Consider the following 12,500-nt stretch of genomic DNA (forward strand, 5'->3'; position numbering starts at 1 on the left):
TTTTGGTTCTTCCTCCTCCTCCCTCCTCCCCCCTCCCCCCTCTCGGCTTGTCCATATGTCACCCGCTCTTCACAGCGTCACCTGGGGAGCCTTGTTCCTTCCCCTCCCCCTTTCCCCCCGCCTCCTCCTCCTCCTTCTCCTCCTCCTCCTCCTCCTCCTCCTCCTCCTGTTCCTCCTCCGTCACTTGGGAATTTCTTGTCCTCCTCCTCCCCGTTCTCTGCCTCCTTCTTCCTCTCCTCCATCTCTTCCTTCTCTTTCCTCCCATCCTCCTCCTCCATCCTCTCCTCCTCCTCTTCCTTAGGAATTTCTTGCACTCTCCTGAAGACGGGGAAGCAACATGTGAAGACAGCTGTGCGTGGGGGATGGGAGGGGAGGAGGTGGAGGGGGAAGTGCGTGTGTGTGTGTGTGTGTGTGTGTGTGTGTGTGTGTGTGTGTGTGTGTGTGTGTGTGTGTGTATGTGTGTGTGTGTGTGTGTGTGTGTGTGTATGTATGTGTCTGCAAGCGTTTATGTGACATGTGTGAATTTCCTGCCAGCTCCTCGCGTGGTCAGTGTTTACATACGGGAACTGCAGGACCCGGTGTGTGGTTCTGAGGATCACGAACGTATCAATATTTACGTCCAATTGACCTCAGTTGCAATAGTGGTTCTGGGGGTCACGAACACATCAATATTTAAATTCAATTGACCTCACCCCTAGTGGTTCTGAGGGCTACGAACACATCAGTATTTACATTCTAATGACCTCAGCTGTAATAGGTGTTCTAAGGGTCACTGGTATTGATGTCTGTTCACCTAAGTCACCTCAGCTGCATGACTTAGGTGAGGCAAATGGAAGGAAAGAGAATTTCTCTCTTTCTCCTTCTTCTTCCCTTTATCTTCTCTCTCTATGTCTCCACTTTCTCAAAAAAAAAAAAAAAAAAAAAAAAACGAAATGGGAAACGAAGGATTTTCAAGAAGGGGGGGTGGAGGGGAGGGAATGGAAGGGCAAGGAGGGGGGATGGAAGAGGAGGGGAAAGGAAGGGGGGGGAGGGAAGGAAAGAAGAGGATGCCAAAACGGGAAGCAGGTAATTGAAAAAAAATGACGAGGATCTGTACATTATTATTATTTTTTTGTTGCATTTATATGATACTACAAAAATATCTTACAATGCAGAAATGGTCGCTTACATAACAACACTAGAAAATGTATCTTTGGTGTGAGAGTGGTATTAGCAATTCGTCGATACAGACTGCACAACAGCTCCGTGTTCTCAGGTACTTCTGTTTTATGTCACCTGTCACGTGACCAGGCAAACAGCTCATCGACTCAATACTAGGTAAGACTAAAAAATATAATATAACCTGTGCGCATTAAGTACAAAATAGTGTACACATGACTGCAGGCACGTGTAGATTGACGTTCACGCCCACACAGACATACAAATACACCTAGACATACAGACACACACACACACACACAAAGACAATTCATCTATAACCACAATCATCAAACTATCACACACGACCCCAAGCTAAGTACAACCGCAGCACAGTACAGGATATTACAGCAGAGTACAGCGGCGCCAAAGCACGAAATTCAGCACAGCGGGTGGCCTTAGTCTCCAGATTGGGGGGGGGGGGTGAGTGGCAGCTGGTTACCATATGGTTACCCCCAAAGACAGTTTATTGGTTCTCGAGGTGTCGCCCCACGGGTAATCGGCTTCGCGAAGGCTGTGGCGTGGTGTGCAATGTGTGTTGTGTGTGTGTGTGTGGTGTGTGTGTGTGTGTGTGTGTGTGTGTGTGTGTGTGTGTGTGTGTGTGTGTGTGTGTGTGTGTGTGTGTGTGTGTGTGTGTGTGTGTGTGTGTAATTCGTACTTTTTTCTTTAAATTATAGTGTACTGTGGTGTTTTAAATGACGTAAGTACAGTGCCAATTATATTTGAGGCATGTAGAGGGTAAGTTTATGCAGAGGGAATTGTGGATTCCTTTTTCATTCTTTTCTGTAGTATGGTGTCCATGCGCTACAGTGTTCTTTTTTTAAGTACAAGTGTTATGATGGAAATGATGAAGAATTCTTTTTCATTAACTTATTTTTTTAAGTTGGTGTATGGTGTAATCATCGCTGTGTGTGTGTGGTGTACCTAAGGTGATGTGTGTGTAAGATTTGTGTAAATTGTGAGATATCACTGTGGTGTTTTACTGCGGCGTGGACGGCGAACACACCCAGGTCTGTGTTATGACATTCTTGGGGGCACAGGTCAGAAAGCACTCTCTCACACACGCTCGCTAATATTTACCTTTTCGCTCTCTCTCTCTCTCTCTTTCTCTTTCTTTTTCTTTCTCTCTCCCCCCCTCTCTCTCTCTCTCTCTCTCTCTCTCTCTCTCTCTCTCTCTCTCTCTCTCTCTCTCTCTCTCTCTCTCTCTCTCTCTCTCTCTCTCTCCCTTCCTCCCTCCCTCCCTCCCTCCCTCCCTCCCTCCCTCCCTCCCTTCCGTCGCCGTTGACCTGGACCCTCCCAACCACCAGCTGTCTGACCGCGCCTCCTTCCGTCTGCCATCTGCCGGCGGGGCAGCGAGGGGCAGTCAGGACTCCGTGTGGCGAGCGAGCAGGACGCTGCACCGTGCACCTGGGTCTCAAAATTATCCTTCTCTAGGATTATATGTATTTACACACACGCACACGCTCACACACACACCCATACACATGTCCAGACAAACACGCGTACATGTGTTTCGCCTGACATACATGCACACATACATACGCGTACATACGCAGATGTACAGCTGTACAGATGTCCAGGCAACCGCACGTACATGTGTTTCAAGTCACATACACACGTACATAATATTTTGACAGATACCTACACACTAACAAACGTAAACAGGAATGTGCTTTTTTTATTTAAACTGAATATCTTGAAGGACAAAACAGAACATCTTTGGGGAGATCCTCATCAGGACACACTCATATCAAAAAAAGAAAAGAGATTAAATAATAATAATAATAATAATACACAAGGTGCATACATGTGCTATACGAGGATAGCAAATGTAGCACACGCGGAACGGAGGCATGTGAGGGTCATACACGGGGCCTTCATGTTATCTTGGGGCCCTCGTGTTATCTTAGGGGCCCTTATGATCCAACATAGAGGGCCTTAAGCACAGGGGCCCTCAAGAACATGGACCCACAAGCACAGGAGTCCTCCAACACAGGGACCCACAAGCAGTAGGATCCCCCTAAACACAAGGGTCCTTAAGTACACGGACTCCTCAAACACAGGGACCCTCAACACCTTGACTATCTATCACCTTAAGCATCGACACAGCCACACACACAGAATTTCTGTCACTTAGGCTTCTATTCACTACAGATTTCCCTCTCCGTGTCTCTATCATATATATATATAGTTTCTCTTTTCTTATCTCTTCTTTTTTTTTCGTTGAGAGGTCACAGCTGGACTTTAAAAAAAAAAATCTTCGTTAATTCGCCATGAGGAATGATCTCCCGAAGCGCAAGACGAAGGTAATCTTGAAGGGTCACTGGGCGAGCCTCTTGTGACCTTTTTCCACGGACGAAGTCGTTGGGTTCTGTGACGTCACTCTTGAGACTCTTCTTGTAGGCCACTCGGGAAGGTCAGTGGCTCTCGGGTGGGGGGTAGGGGGAGGGGGGGAGGGAATGTTCAATAGAATAACCGAAAGTTGAGTAAAAGGGAGAGAGAGAGAGACAGAAACAAATTGAAACAACTCTTTTTTTTTACAAACTCTTTCATAACCCATTCCTCCTTTCTTTTAGAATCTAAATATATTTCGAAAAGAATTCCATGATTTTTTTTAAAGGTATATATTTATATACTTCTTGAAAGAAAGAAAAAAAAACGATCCATAAAATCTCAAATACACCTCCTTTTTCTTTTCTTTTCTTTCTTTCTTTCTTTCTTTAGGGTGTGTGTTTTTTTTCTTGGAGGGGGGAGGGAGGGGGTGAAGGAGCGAGTTGATGCGTGAAAGAAGGACACACACCGGGTTGTGGTGGGGGTGGAGGGAGGGAGGGGGTGGGGTGGAGTTTAAAGGGAACATGGAGAGAAGGGGGAGGGGGAAGTTGGAGGGGGAGGGGGAGGGGAAGGAGGGAGGGGGGTGATTCACGTGCTGCCCGGGAGTGTGTGGCTGATAGTGGTGACTCTGCTCGTGGTCTTGGTGACGTCACGGCGCATCTGCGAGGGGGGGGAGGGAGAGAGACAAGGTGGTTAGAGCATATCGTTGTCTGGTTATGAAACTAAATTATAATTTTAAATAAATCATTGATGCGAGAAAAAACAAAGTGGTTAGATAATACCGCCGTCTCTTTAAGAAAAAAGACAATATGTTGTGATATAAAAAAAAAAATGTTGTGACTGAAGATCCAAAATGGTAAGACCTTTAACAACTATAACAATATGTCCAAAATCTGATGATACCTGGCGCTCCTAAGATCTTATTACCTCATAGACAACTTGAACTCAGTCACCCAACATGGACACCATCCGTCAGAACATAACCGCATCATAGAAACTTTCACGTGATCAAAATGATATAGAAACTGCATGTGAGGACATTGTCTTTATCATGCTGCCTCATAAACAAGACATTGGTGCATTTTTACGGTGAGAATATGTGATTATGAGGTGAGAAAGTATGTGGTTAGGAGGGGCTGCTTTTCATAGGAGAATTGTGATGTTAAACTTGATGATATTTTGATAACGATGATGATAATAATATGATAAAAAAAACGAGAGTTATAATTCCGTCACGAGTATCTAATTCTATTAATAAAAAGGTGATGATAAGAATGGCGGTAGTTTGATAATAATGACAATTATGATAATTTGTGGAGAAATGACCATACAATTAGCGTTTATGATACCACATGGTTGCTGAAAAAAGAAAAAGAAAGAAGTGAGAAATAATTAATGAAAAAAAGGAAAAAAATGTATATAATAATTTGTTATTGCCATACTACCCTGAGTTTTTAAATCACTATATATGAAGTTAAGCGAAATAACATCACACCAAATTTGCCATGCTACCAGATTGCCATATGACTGTGTTGCCATGGCGACAAGCGGATGTGTGACGTCATGTGCCTGTCGAAAGGGATATGATGACATGACAATACACGGTCATGTGAATGTACTGTTGTTATGTTGTCATGTGGCTATGCGATGGCCGGCTCGCGACATATGCGAAGGGATTTAAAGTGTGGGGGGGGGGGGGAGGGGCAGAAAAGAGGAAGGGAGGGAAGAGAGGGAAACAAAGGTAAGGATAAAGGGAAGGGAATTTTAATGGAGGTTTTCAAGATCATTTAGGTTTTAGTTTTATTCTAAGGATTTAAAGGGTGAGGGTGGGGGTGAAGGGGGTGGGGGAGGGAGGGAGTGGGGGTTAAGGGAAACAGGGTGGTGGGACGGAAGGAAGTAAAGGTAAGGATTAAGGTAAGAAAGGGAGGAAGGAAAGTGAGAGTGAGTCTATTTCTCTGTTATCTATATCTGATGATGATAGTAATAATAATAATAATAATAATAATAATAATAATAATAATAATAATAATAATAATAATAATAATAATAATGATAATGATAATAACAATAATAATAATAATAATAATAATAATAATAATAATAATGATAATAATAACAATAATAATAATAATAATAATAATAATAATAATAATAATAATAATAATAATAATAACAACAACGACAAATAACAAGGCAAAGGAAAATGAATAAAGGGAAAAAAAAGCAACACCAGATAGCCAGCGACAGGAGAGACAGCCATCGATATCCGGCCGCCTCTCAGAGCTCTGCTGGTGGCGGTTTGTGCATAAGCGTTGCCTGGGACCGTTTGTGCATGAGAGATGCCGTGAGGGAGGGGGTTGAAGAGATAGAGGGGGGGAGGGGGAGGAAGGGAGGGAGGGGGGGAGGGAGGCAGGGAGGGAGGGAAGGAGGGAGGGAGAGAGGGAGAGAGGGAGAGAGGGAGAGAGGGAGGGAGGGAGAGAGAGAAAGAGAAAGAGAGAGAGATAGATAGAGAGAGAGAGAGAGAGAGAGAGAGAGAGAGAGAGAGAGAGAGAGAGAGAGAGAGAGAGAGAGAGAGAGAAAGAAGAAGAAGATGGGAGGGAGGGAGGAAGAGAGAGAGAGAAGATTTCGAATTTAGTATTATACATTTTCTTTAACAAAATAATCATTATCATTATTTCTATTATCATTATTAATTTTGAATTTCTCTAGGAGTGTAATCCCACATTTCGAATGATTTATAACGCAAACGAATAATAATCACCTGACTTTTCTTTCATTCATTCATTCAGACAAGTGAAAAATTCCTCCCCCCCACCTCCCTCCCTTCGCACCCCCTCCCCCAAAAAAAATCTCAGCCACAAAATGCGTCCTGATCTTCATTCCAAAGACTATCCACCGCAGGGCCGCCCGGGAGCAGTATCCGGCGAAGGTAAGGTTGCTTCATCGGCCTCGTAATGTCGTCATAAATGCGAAAATGCAACAGAAAACCGTCATCTGTCGCGCGTTTTTTTTTCTTTGGAGGGGGGGGGGGGGAGGCTGTTAACTGCGGCGTACCTCCTCCCCTCGAACGGCAGGCGAGCCAACCCCGCGTCGTGTAAACTTCTCCTCCTCCTCCTCCTCCTCCTCTTTGCTCTATATTCCCTTCGCTTTTCCCTTCCTCCTGAATATTCTTTAAAATCCCCATTTTCTTTCTTATTCATGACATAAGGCAGATCGTTGAGCCAATCACCTCGTGATATCCCTCCAGCTGTCCCCTCCAGCCACCATCCTCCCCGTTGGTAGCCGTGTGCAGTGGCGACATCTGGGTACACGCACACACGCAAACGTACACACGTACACACACACACACACACACACACACACACACACACACACGGGTCGCCGGACGTCCGCAGATGGCAGACGACGACCTGCCGCCGCCTCTGCCTGCCATCCGCGCCGCCGCCAAGCCGCCGCCAGTGATTGGAAAAGCCCTTCGTCGGCGGTGCCATTGGGGACGGGCGGAAGGCGCGCGTCTTTTTTTTATTCATAAATTAGGGGGAGTGGGTGATTTAGCGTAACACACGAGGATATGGTATGTGTACACAACACACACACACACACACACACACACATAAACACACACACACACACACACACACACACACACACACACACACACACACACACACACACACACACACAACACCCCCTCCCCCCAATCCTCCCCATCCCCCCCCCCAAACACGTACCATGTCGGGTCTCCTTGCGGAAGTTCCTAGCTCACAAATAAGCGGAAGTCCTTAATTAATTCTGGCTGTGCTTCCCAATCTTCGGTGGCGTTTCCAGCTCTGACTACATGAGCAGACGCACGCACACGCACGCACACGCTCACGTGCACACGACACACCGCAGGCAGTCTTTCGTACGAACGAAACGGCGCCTCAGAGACACGAACATGCACGCACGGACACACAAGAAGATGAAGAAGAAGAAGAAGGAAAAGATAAAGAAGGAGCAGAAGAAGAGGAAGAAGAAGAAGAAGGAGAAGATAAAGAAGGAGCAGAAGAAGAGGAAGAAGAAAAAGAAGAAAAAAAAGAACAACAAGAACTAAAATAACAACAATCAGGATAATAAGAACAACATCAATAACAACAACAAGGTAAAAGAAATGAAAAAAAAACACTAATTAAAATCCCCCAAACGGAGCAACAAAAAACAACAACAACAAAACGAAACATAAAATCCATCAACCTTACATAACAAAAAAAAAAAATAAAATAAAAAAAAAATAAACAATGGAAACAAACAGAGAATACAACTCGCGAATGATAAATAGGCTGAAATATCATTCATAAAACCTCATGCATTCACGGCCCTACGTCATGCGCGGGGCGAGGCGGCCCATGCAGGGAAACATGTATGGAAAATGAACGAAATGTGGAACTATTGTGTTGCCAGACCATTCATTTCAGAGATGGGGGGGAGGGGAGGAAGTTAGAGGGTGGGGGGAGAGGGAGGAGGAGGAAGGACGAGGGTGGGGGGAGGGAGGAGGAGGAGGAAGAAGAAGGGGGATTGGAGGGAGGGGGAGATAGAAGGAGGTGGGGAGAGGGGGGAGGTAGAGGAGGAAGGAGAAGGGTTGGAGAGGGAGGATGAGGAAGGAGGAGGGTGGGGGAGGGAGGAGGGAGATAGAAGGAGGATGGGGGAAGGATGGAGGAGGGGGGAGGGAGTAGGTGTGTAGAGAGATAACGAGAAATAGAGAGGGATGGATCTAGAGAGAAGGAAGGAGGGAGGGAGGGGGGGAAGGTAGGAAGAAGGGAGAGGAGGGTTCATAGGAGGTGGTGTGTAGATAGACAGAGAAATGGATAGATAGATAAAGAGAGGGAGAGGGGGAGAGAAGGAGGGAGAGAGAGTGCCGACGCGAAGGAACGTAGGCACTGTCATATGGGAGAGGAAGGGCAAGGGGAGAGGGGAGAGGGAAGAGAGAGGGGAGAAGGAAGGGGCGACGGGAGAGGGAAGGGGCAAGAGGGAGAGGGAAGGGAGGCACTGTGACGAAGGGGAAGAGGAGAAGGGATGATTAGGAGGAGGAGAGAGAGAGGCACTGTGAACTGAGAGAGGGTGGGAGAGAGGAGCTGTGCCGTAAGAGAGGGAGAGGGGAGGCAGGACGGAGGGAGAGGGGAGGGGAGAGGGAGGGGGGGAGAGCTACCCCGTGACCTGACGAGTGTCAGAGAGCTCTCCGCCCACCCCTGCATCGAGGGCGTCGGGCAGGTGGACGCCACCTGCCGCCCGCCCGCCCACCTGCCAGCGTCTTCAAGGTCGGGTTAACGAGCCACCGTTGCGGAGAGCGCACACGCGCGCGTGCGCTGTCTCACCCCCCCCCCTCCCCCGTCCGCTCCCCTCGCCTGAGCGCGAGAGCCACTCATGCAGACACTTATGCACACGCACGTACACACACGCGCGTACACACACACAGACACACACACACAATTAATGAACAGATAAACCTCGAACAGACATATAAAAACGTACATACATGCATACATACATACATACATATACACACATTCAAACATTTTTGCATACATACACACACATACCTACATACATACACACATACATAATATACACATCCATCCATCCATCCATCCATCCATCCATACATACATACATACATACATACATACATACATACATACACATACATTGTACATTTCACACACATACAGCAAACAATACACACCATGCACTATACACTGACCATGCAGAGTATACATCACAGTTGAACAAAAGATGTACGTCCTTCAGTGACTGTGTGCGTGTCTGTGTACGTACGTAAAATCTCAACATTTGCATAGGGATAGAAGCAATATCATCATCAATCTCATAACGTCATCATTAAAAATCATCATAAATATCCTTATTTCATCATCATTACCTCAAGTGCGCGTGCGTGTGTACATCTTGTGTACACGTGTGAATGAACTGTAGCCCTCGCCCTGTGCACACACGTGTTGTAGAGAGAAGGGGGGGGGGGGGGGCGTAGACCGATAATGACAAAGAATGGTGTTGATTATGGTGATGGTGATGCTAGGGAGGGACAGAGATCGCATAATGGTAATGACCACATCAGGGATAGTGATGTTTGTCTGTCAAGGACATAATCTAAGAACGGTAGGCATAACTACAGCAATATGAAGACGATGAGTGTGACGACAGCTGCAATTAGGATGATGATGATGATGATGATGATGATTATAAGAACAATAATAATAATGATAATAATAATAATAATAATAATAATAATAATTGTAATAATAATAATCATTGTAAATAAGAAAAAAATATCGTAATAATAATAATGATAATAACAATAATGATTATAATAATAATAATAATAAGAAAAAATAAATGGTTATCATATCATTTTAATAGTATTAATTAAATTAGATTAATCATATAAATAGCAGTAATAGTAGTAGTAGAAGAACTACTATTAATAATAATAATTATTATAACAACGGTAATAGTAATATTAATAATCAGTAATAACAATGAAAACAACAACAACAATAATATAGATGATGATGATGATAAAAAAAAAAATAATTATAATGATGATGATGATGATAACGATGATGAAGATGATTATAATAATAATGATAATAATAGTAATAATAATAATAATAATAATAATAATAATAATAATAATAATAATAATAATAATAATAATAACAAAAATAATAATAATAATAATAATAATAATAACACTAATAACAGTAACAATAATAATAACAACAATCATAATAGTAATAATAATAGTAACACTGATATCAAAAGTAATAATGACGATGATAAACAACAAATACAACAACAACAACAACAGGAAAATACCATGGCAGGAAAATTGCAATAAAAATAATGTCATTTTTTTCCCATATAAGAAGAACAACAACAACAAGAGCAACAAGAACAAGAAGAAGAAGAAAGAGAAGGATAAATAGAAGAAGAAGAAGATGATGATCAAGAAAAGAAGAAGTGGAAGAAGAAGAAGAACAAGAAGAAGAACAAAAAGAGTAAGGAGAAGGAGAAGAAGAAGAAAAAAGAAAGAAAAAGGAGAAGGAAAAAAGAAGAAAAGGAAGAAGAAGAAGAAGAAGAAGGAAAAGAAGGGAGAAGAAGAAGAAGAAGAAGAAGAAGAAGAAGAACAAAGAAAGAAAGAAAAAGAAGAAGGAAGAAAGAAGAAGAGGAAGGAGAAGAGGAAGAAAAGGAAGAAGAAGAAGGAAAAGAAGGAAGAAGAAGAAGAAAACGAGAAGGATTTTTACACAAGCAACACTGTGATTGCACACTTTGCAACCTTCATAACAGATCTTGTGCTTTGCAACCTTGTATGTGTTTGCTAGATTGGTTTACTTGTTCATGTATTCGTATATTTGTTTCGTAATCTTGTTTTATCATCAACAACAACAACAACATAATAATAATGATGATATAAACCATCATCATAACAATAATAAAAAATAGAACTAATGATAATAATAATAATAATAATGATAATATTAACATATTTTTTATAATTAGCATTATAATCATTATCGTTATGTCCTTGTTATCCTCATTATCATCATTATCTTCATTATTATTGCTGTAATCATTATCATCGTTATCATTATCATCAATGACATCATCGTCACCATCATCATCACAAACATCTAATCACTAATCTTTGTTATAATTTTTCAATGTTATCTATTCGTTATTTCCTGAAAGTTTTACGAAAATGCAAATTAATGATAATAATAGTAGCGATGATGCAATTCCGTCCCTTTAAGAGCAAAAGGATAAAATGCTTCCATTATGCATACACGAACGTACACACGAAAACATCCGCGTATCCGTGTGTACATCCAGCCCATGTATGCAATATCTACGGCACTCCCCACCCCCCTCCCTTCCTCCCTCCCTCCCCCCTTCCATTGACCATGTGATGGTGCTATTCCCTCCCTCTCTCCCTCCCTTTCTTTTCTTCCTCCTCTCCTCTTTTCCCCTGCTCTCCCTCTCTTCCCTTCTAGCTTCGCCTCTCCTCTCTTCTCTTCTCTCCTCTAATTCCTTCCTTCCTCTCCTCCTTTCTATCTCCTCCCCCTCCCTCCCTCCCTCCTTCACTGCCCACGTGATGGCGCCATCCCCTCCCCCTCCCTCCCTCCCTCCCTCCCTCCTCCTCACCGAGCCACCAGCTGCCACCTGTCGACCCAAGTCCGCGTACATGCCTCCCTCCCCCTCCCCCTCCCCTTCACCCCATGACCCACCCCCACCGCCTCCCCCCACTCTCCATTAACCCCTCCCCGTCCCTCCCCCTCCCTCCCCTCCCTCCGCCACCCTCCCTGAGCGCACACCGCCATCTGTGGGGCTGTGAACTCCGCGCTTGACGTCTGTCTCCTGTCTCCTGCTGTCTCCTCCTGCTGTCTCCTTCTGCTGTTTCCTGCTGTTGTATTCTCCTGCTGTCTTCTGCTGCTTTGTCCTCCTGCTGCCTTCTGCTGCTTTCTACTGCTGTCTCCTGCTGTCTTCTTGCTGCTGTCTCCTCCTGCTGCTTTCTGCTGCTTTCTGCTATCTTCTTGCTGCTGTATCCTCCTGCTATCTTCTCCTGCTGCCCCTTCTGCTGTCGGCGATGAACATCTGTGGCGCCGCTGCATCTTGCAAGGGGGGGAGGGGGGCGCTTGGACACCGTATGGTCACAAAGATAGATAGGTGAATGGAAAGATAGATAGAGAGATAGATGGATGGATAATTGGATGGATAGATAGATAGATAAATAGATAGACAGATAGATAGATAGATAGTCAGATAGATAGATAAATGGATGGATGGATAGATAAATGGATGGATAGATAGATAGACAGAAGGATAGATAGAGAAATAGAGGGAAAGAGGGATGGAAGGAGGGAGGTAGGGTTTGAGAGAGGGAGACAGGGAAGGAGGAAAGGAGGAAAGGAGGGAAGGAG

The 12,500-nt window shown here is 44.1% G+C and overlaps 1 protein-coding gene across 1 annotated transcript in view; it reads right to left on the bottom strand.

The window, feature by feature from the left end:
- Positions 1-1,082: 1,082 nt before the first annotated feature.
- LOC125047664 overlaps positions 1,083-12,500 on the bottom strand; it is a 15,623-nt gene continuing 4,205 nt past the window's right edge. Inside the window, exon 2 of the mRNA XM_047645998.1 lies at positions 1,083-4,188. Coding sequence (XP_047501954.1) covers positions 4,117-4,188 — 72 coding nt within the window. The 3' untranslated portion in view covers positions 1,083-4,116. The remainder of the gene's footprint in view (positions 4,189-12,500) is intronic.

This window comes from Penaeus chinensis, chromosome 41 (assembly GCF_019202785.1).
Source record: "Penaeus chinensis breed Huanghai No. 1 chromosome 41, ASM1920278v2, whole genome shotgun sequence".
Classification (NCBI taxonomy): Eukaryota; Metazoa; Arthropoda; class Malacostraca; order Decapoda; family Penaeidae; genus Penaeus; species Penaeus chinensis.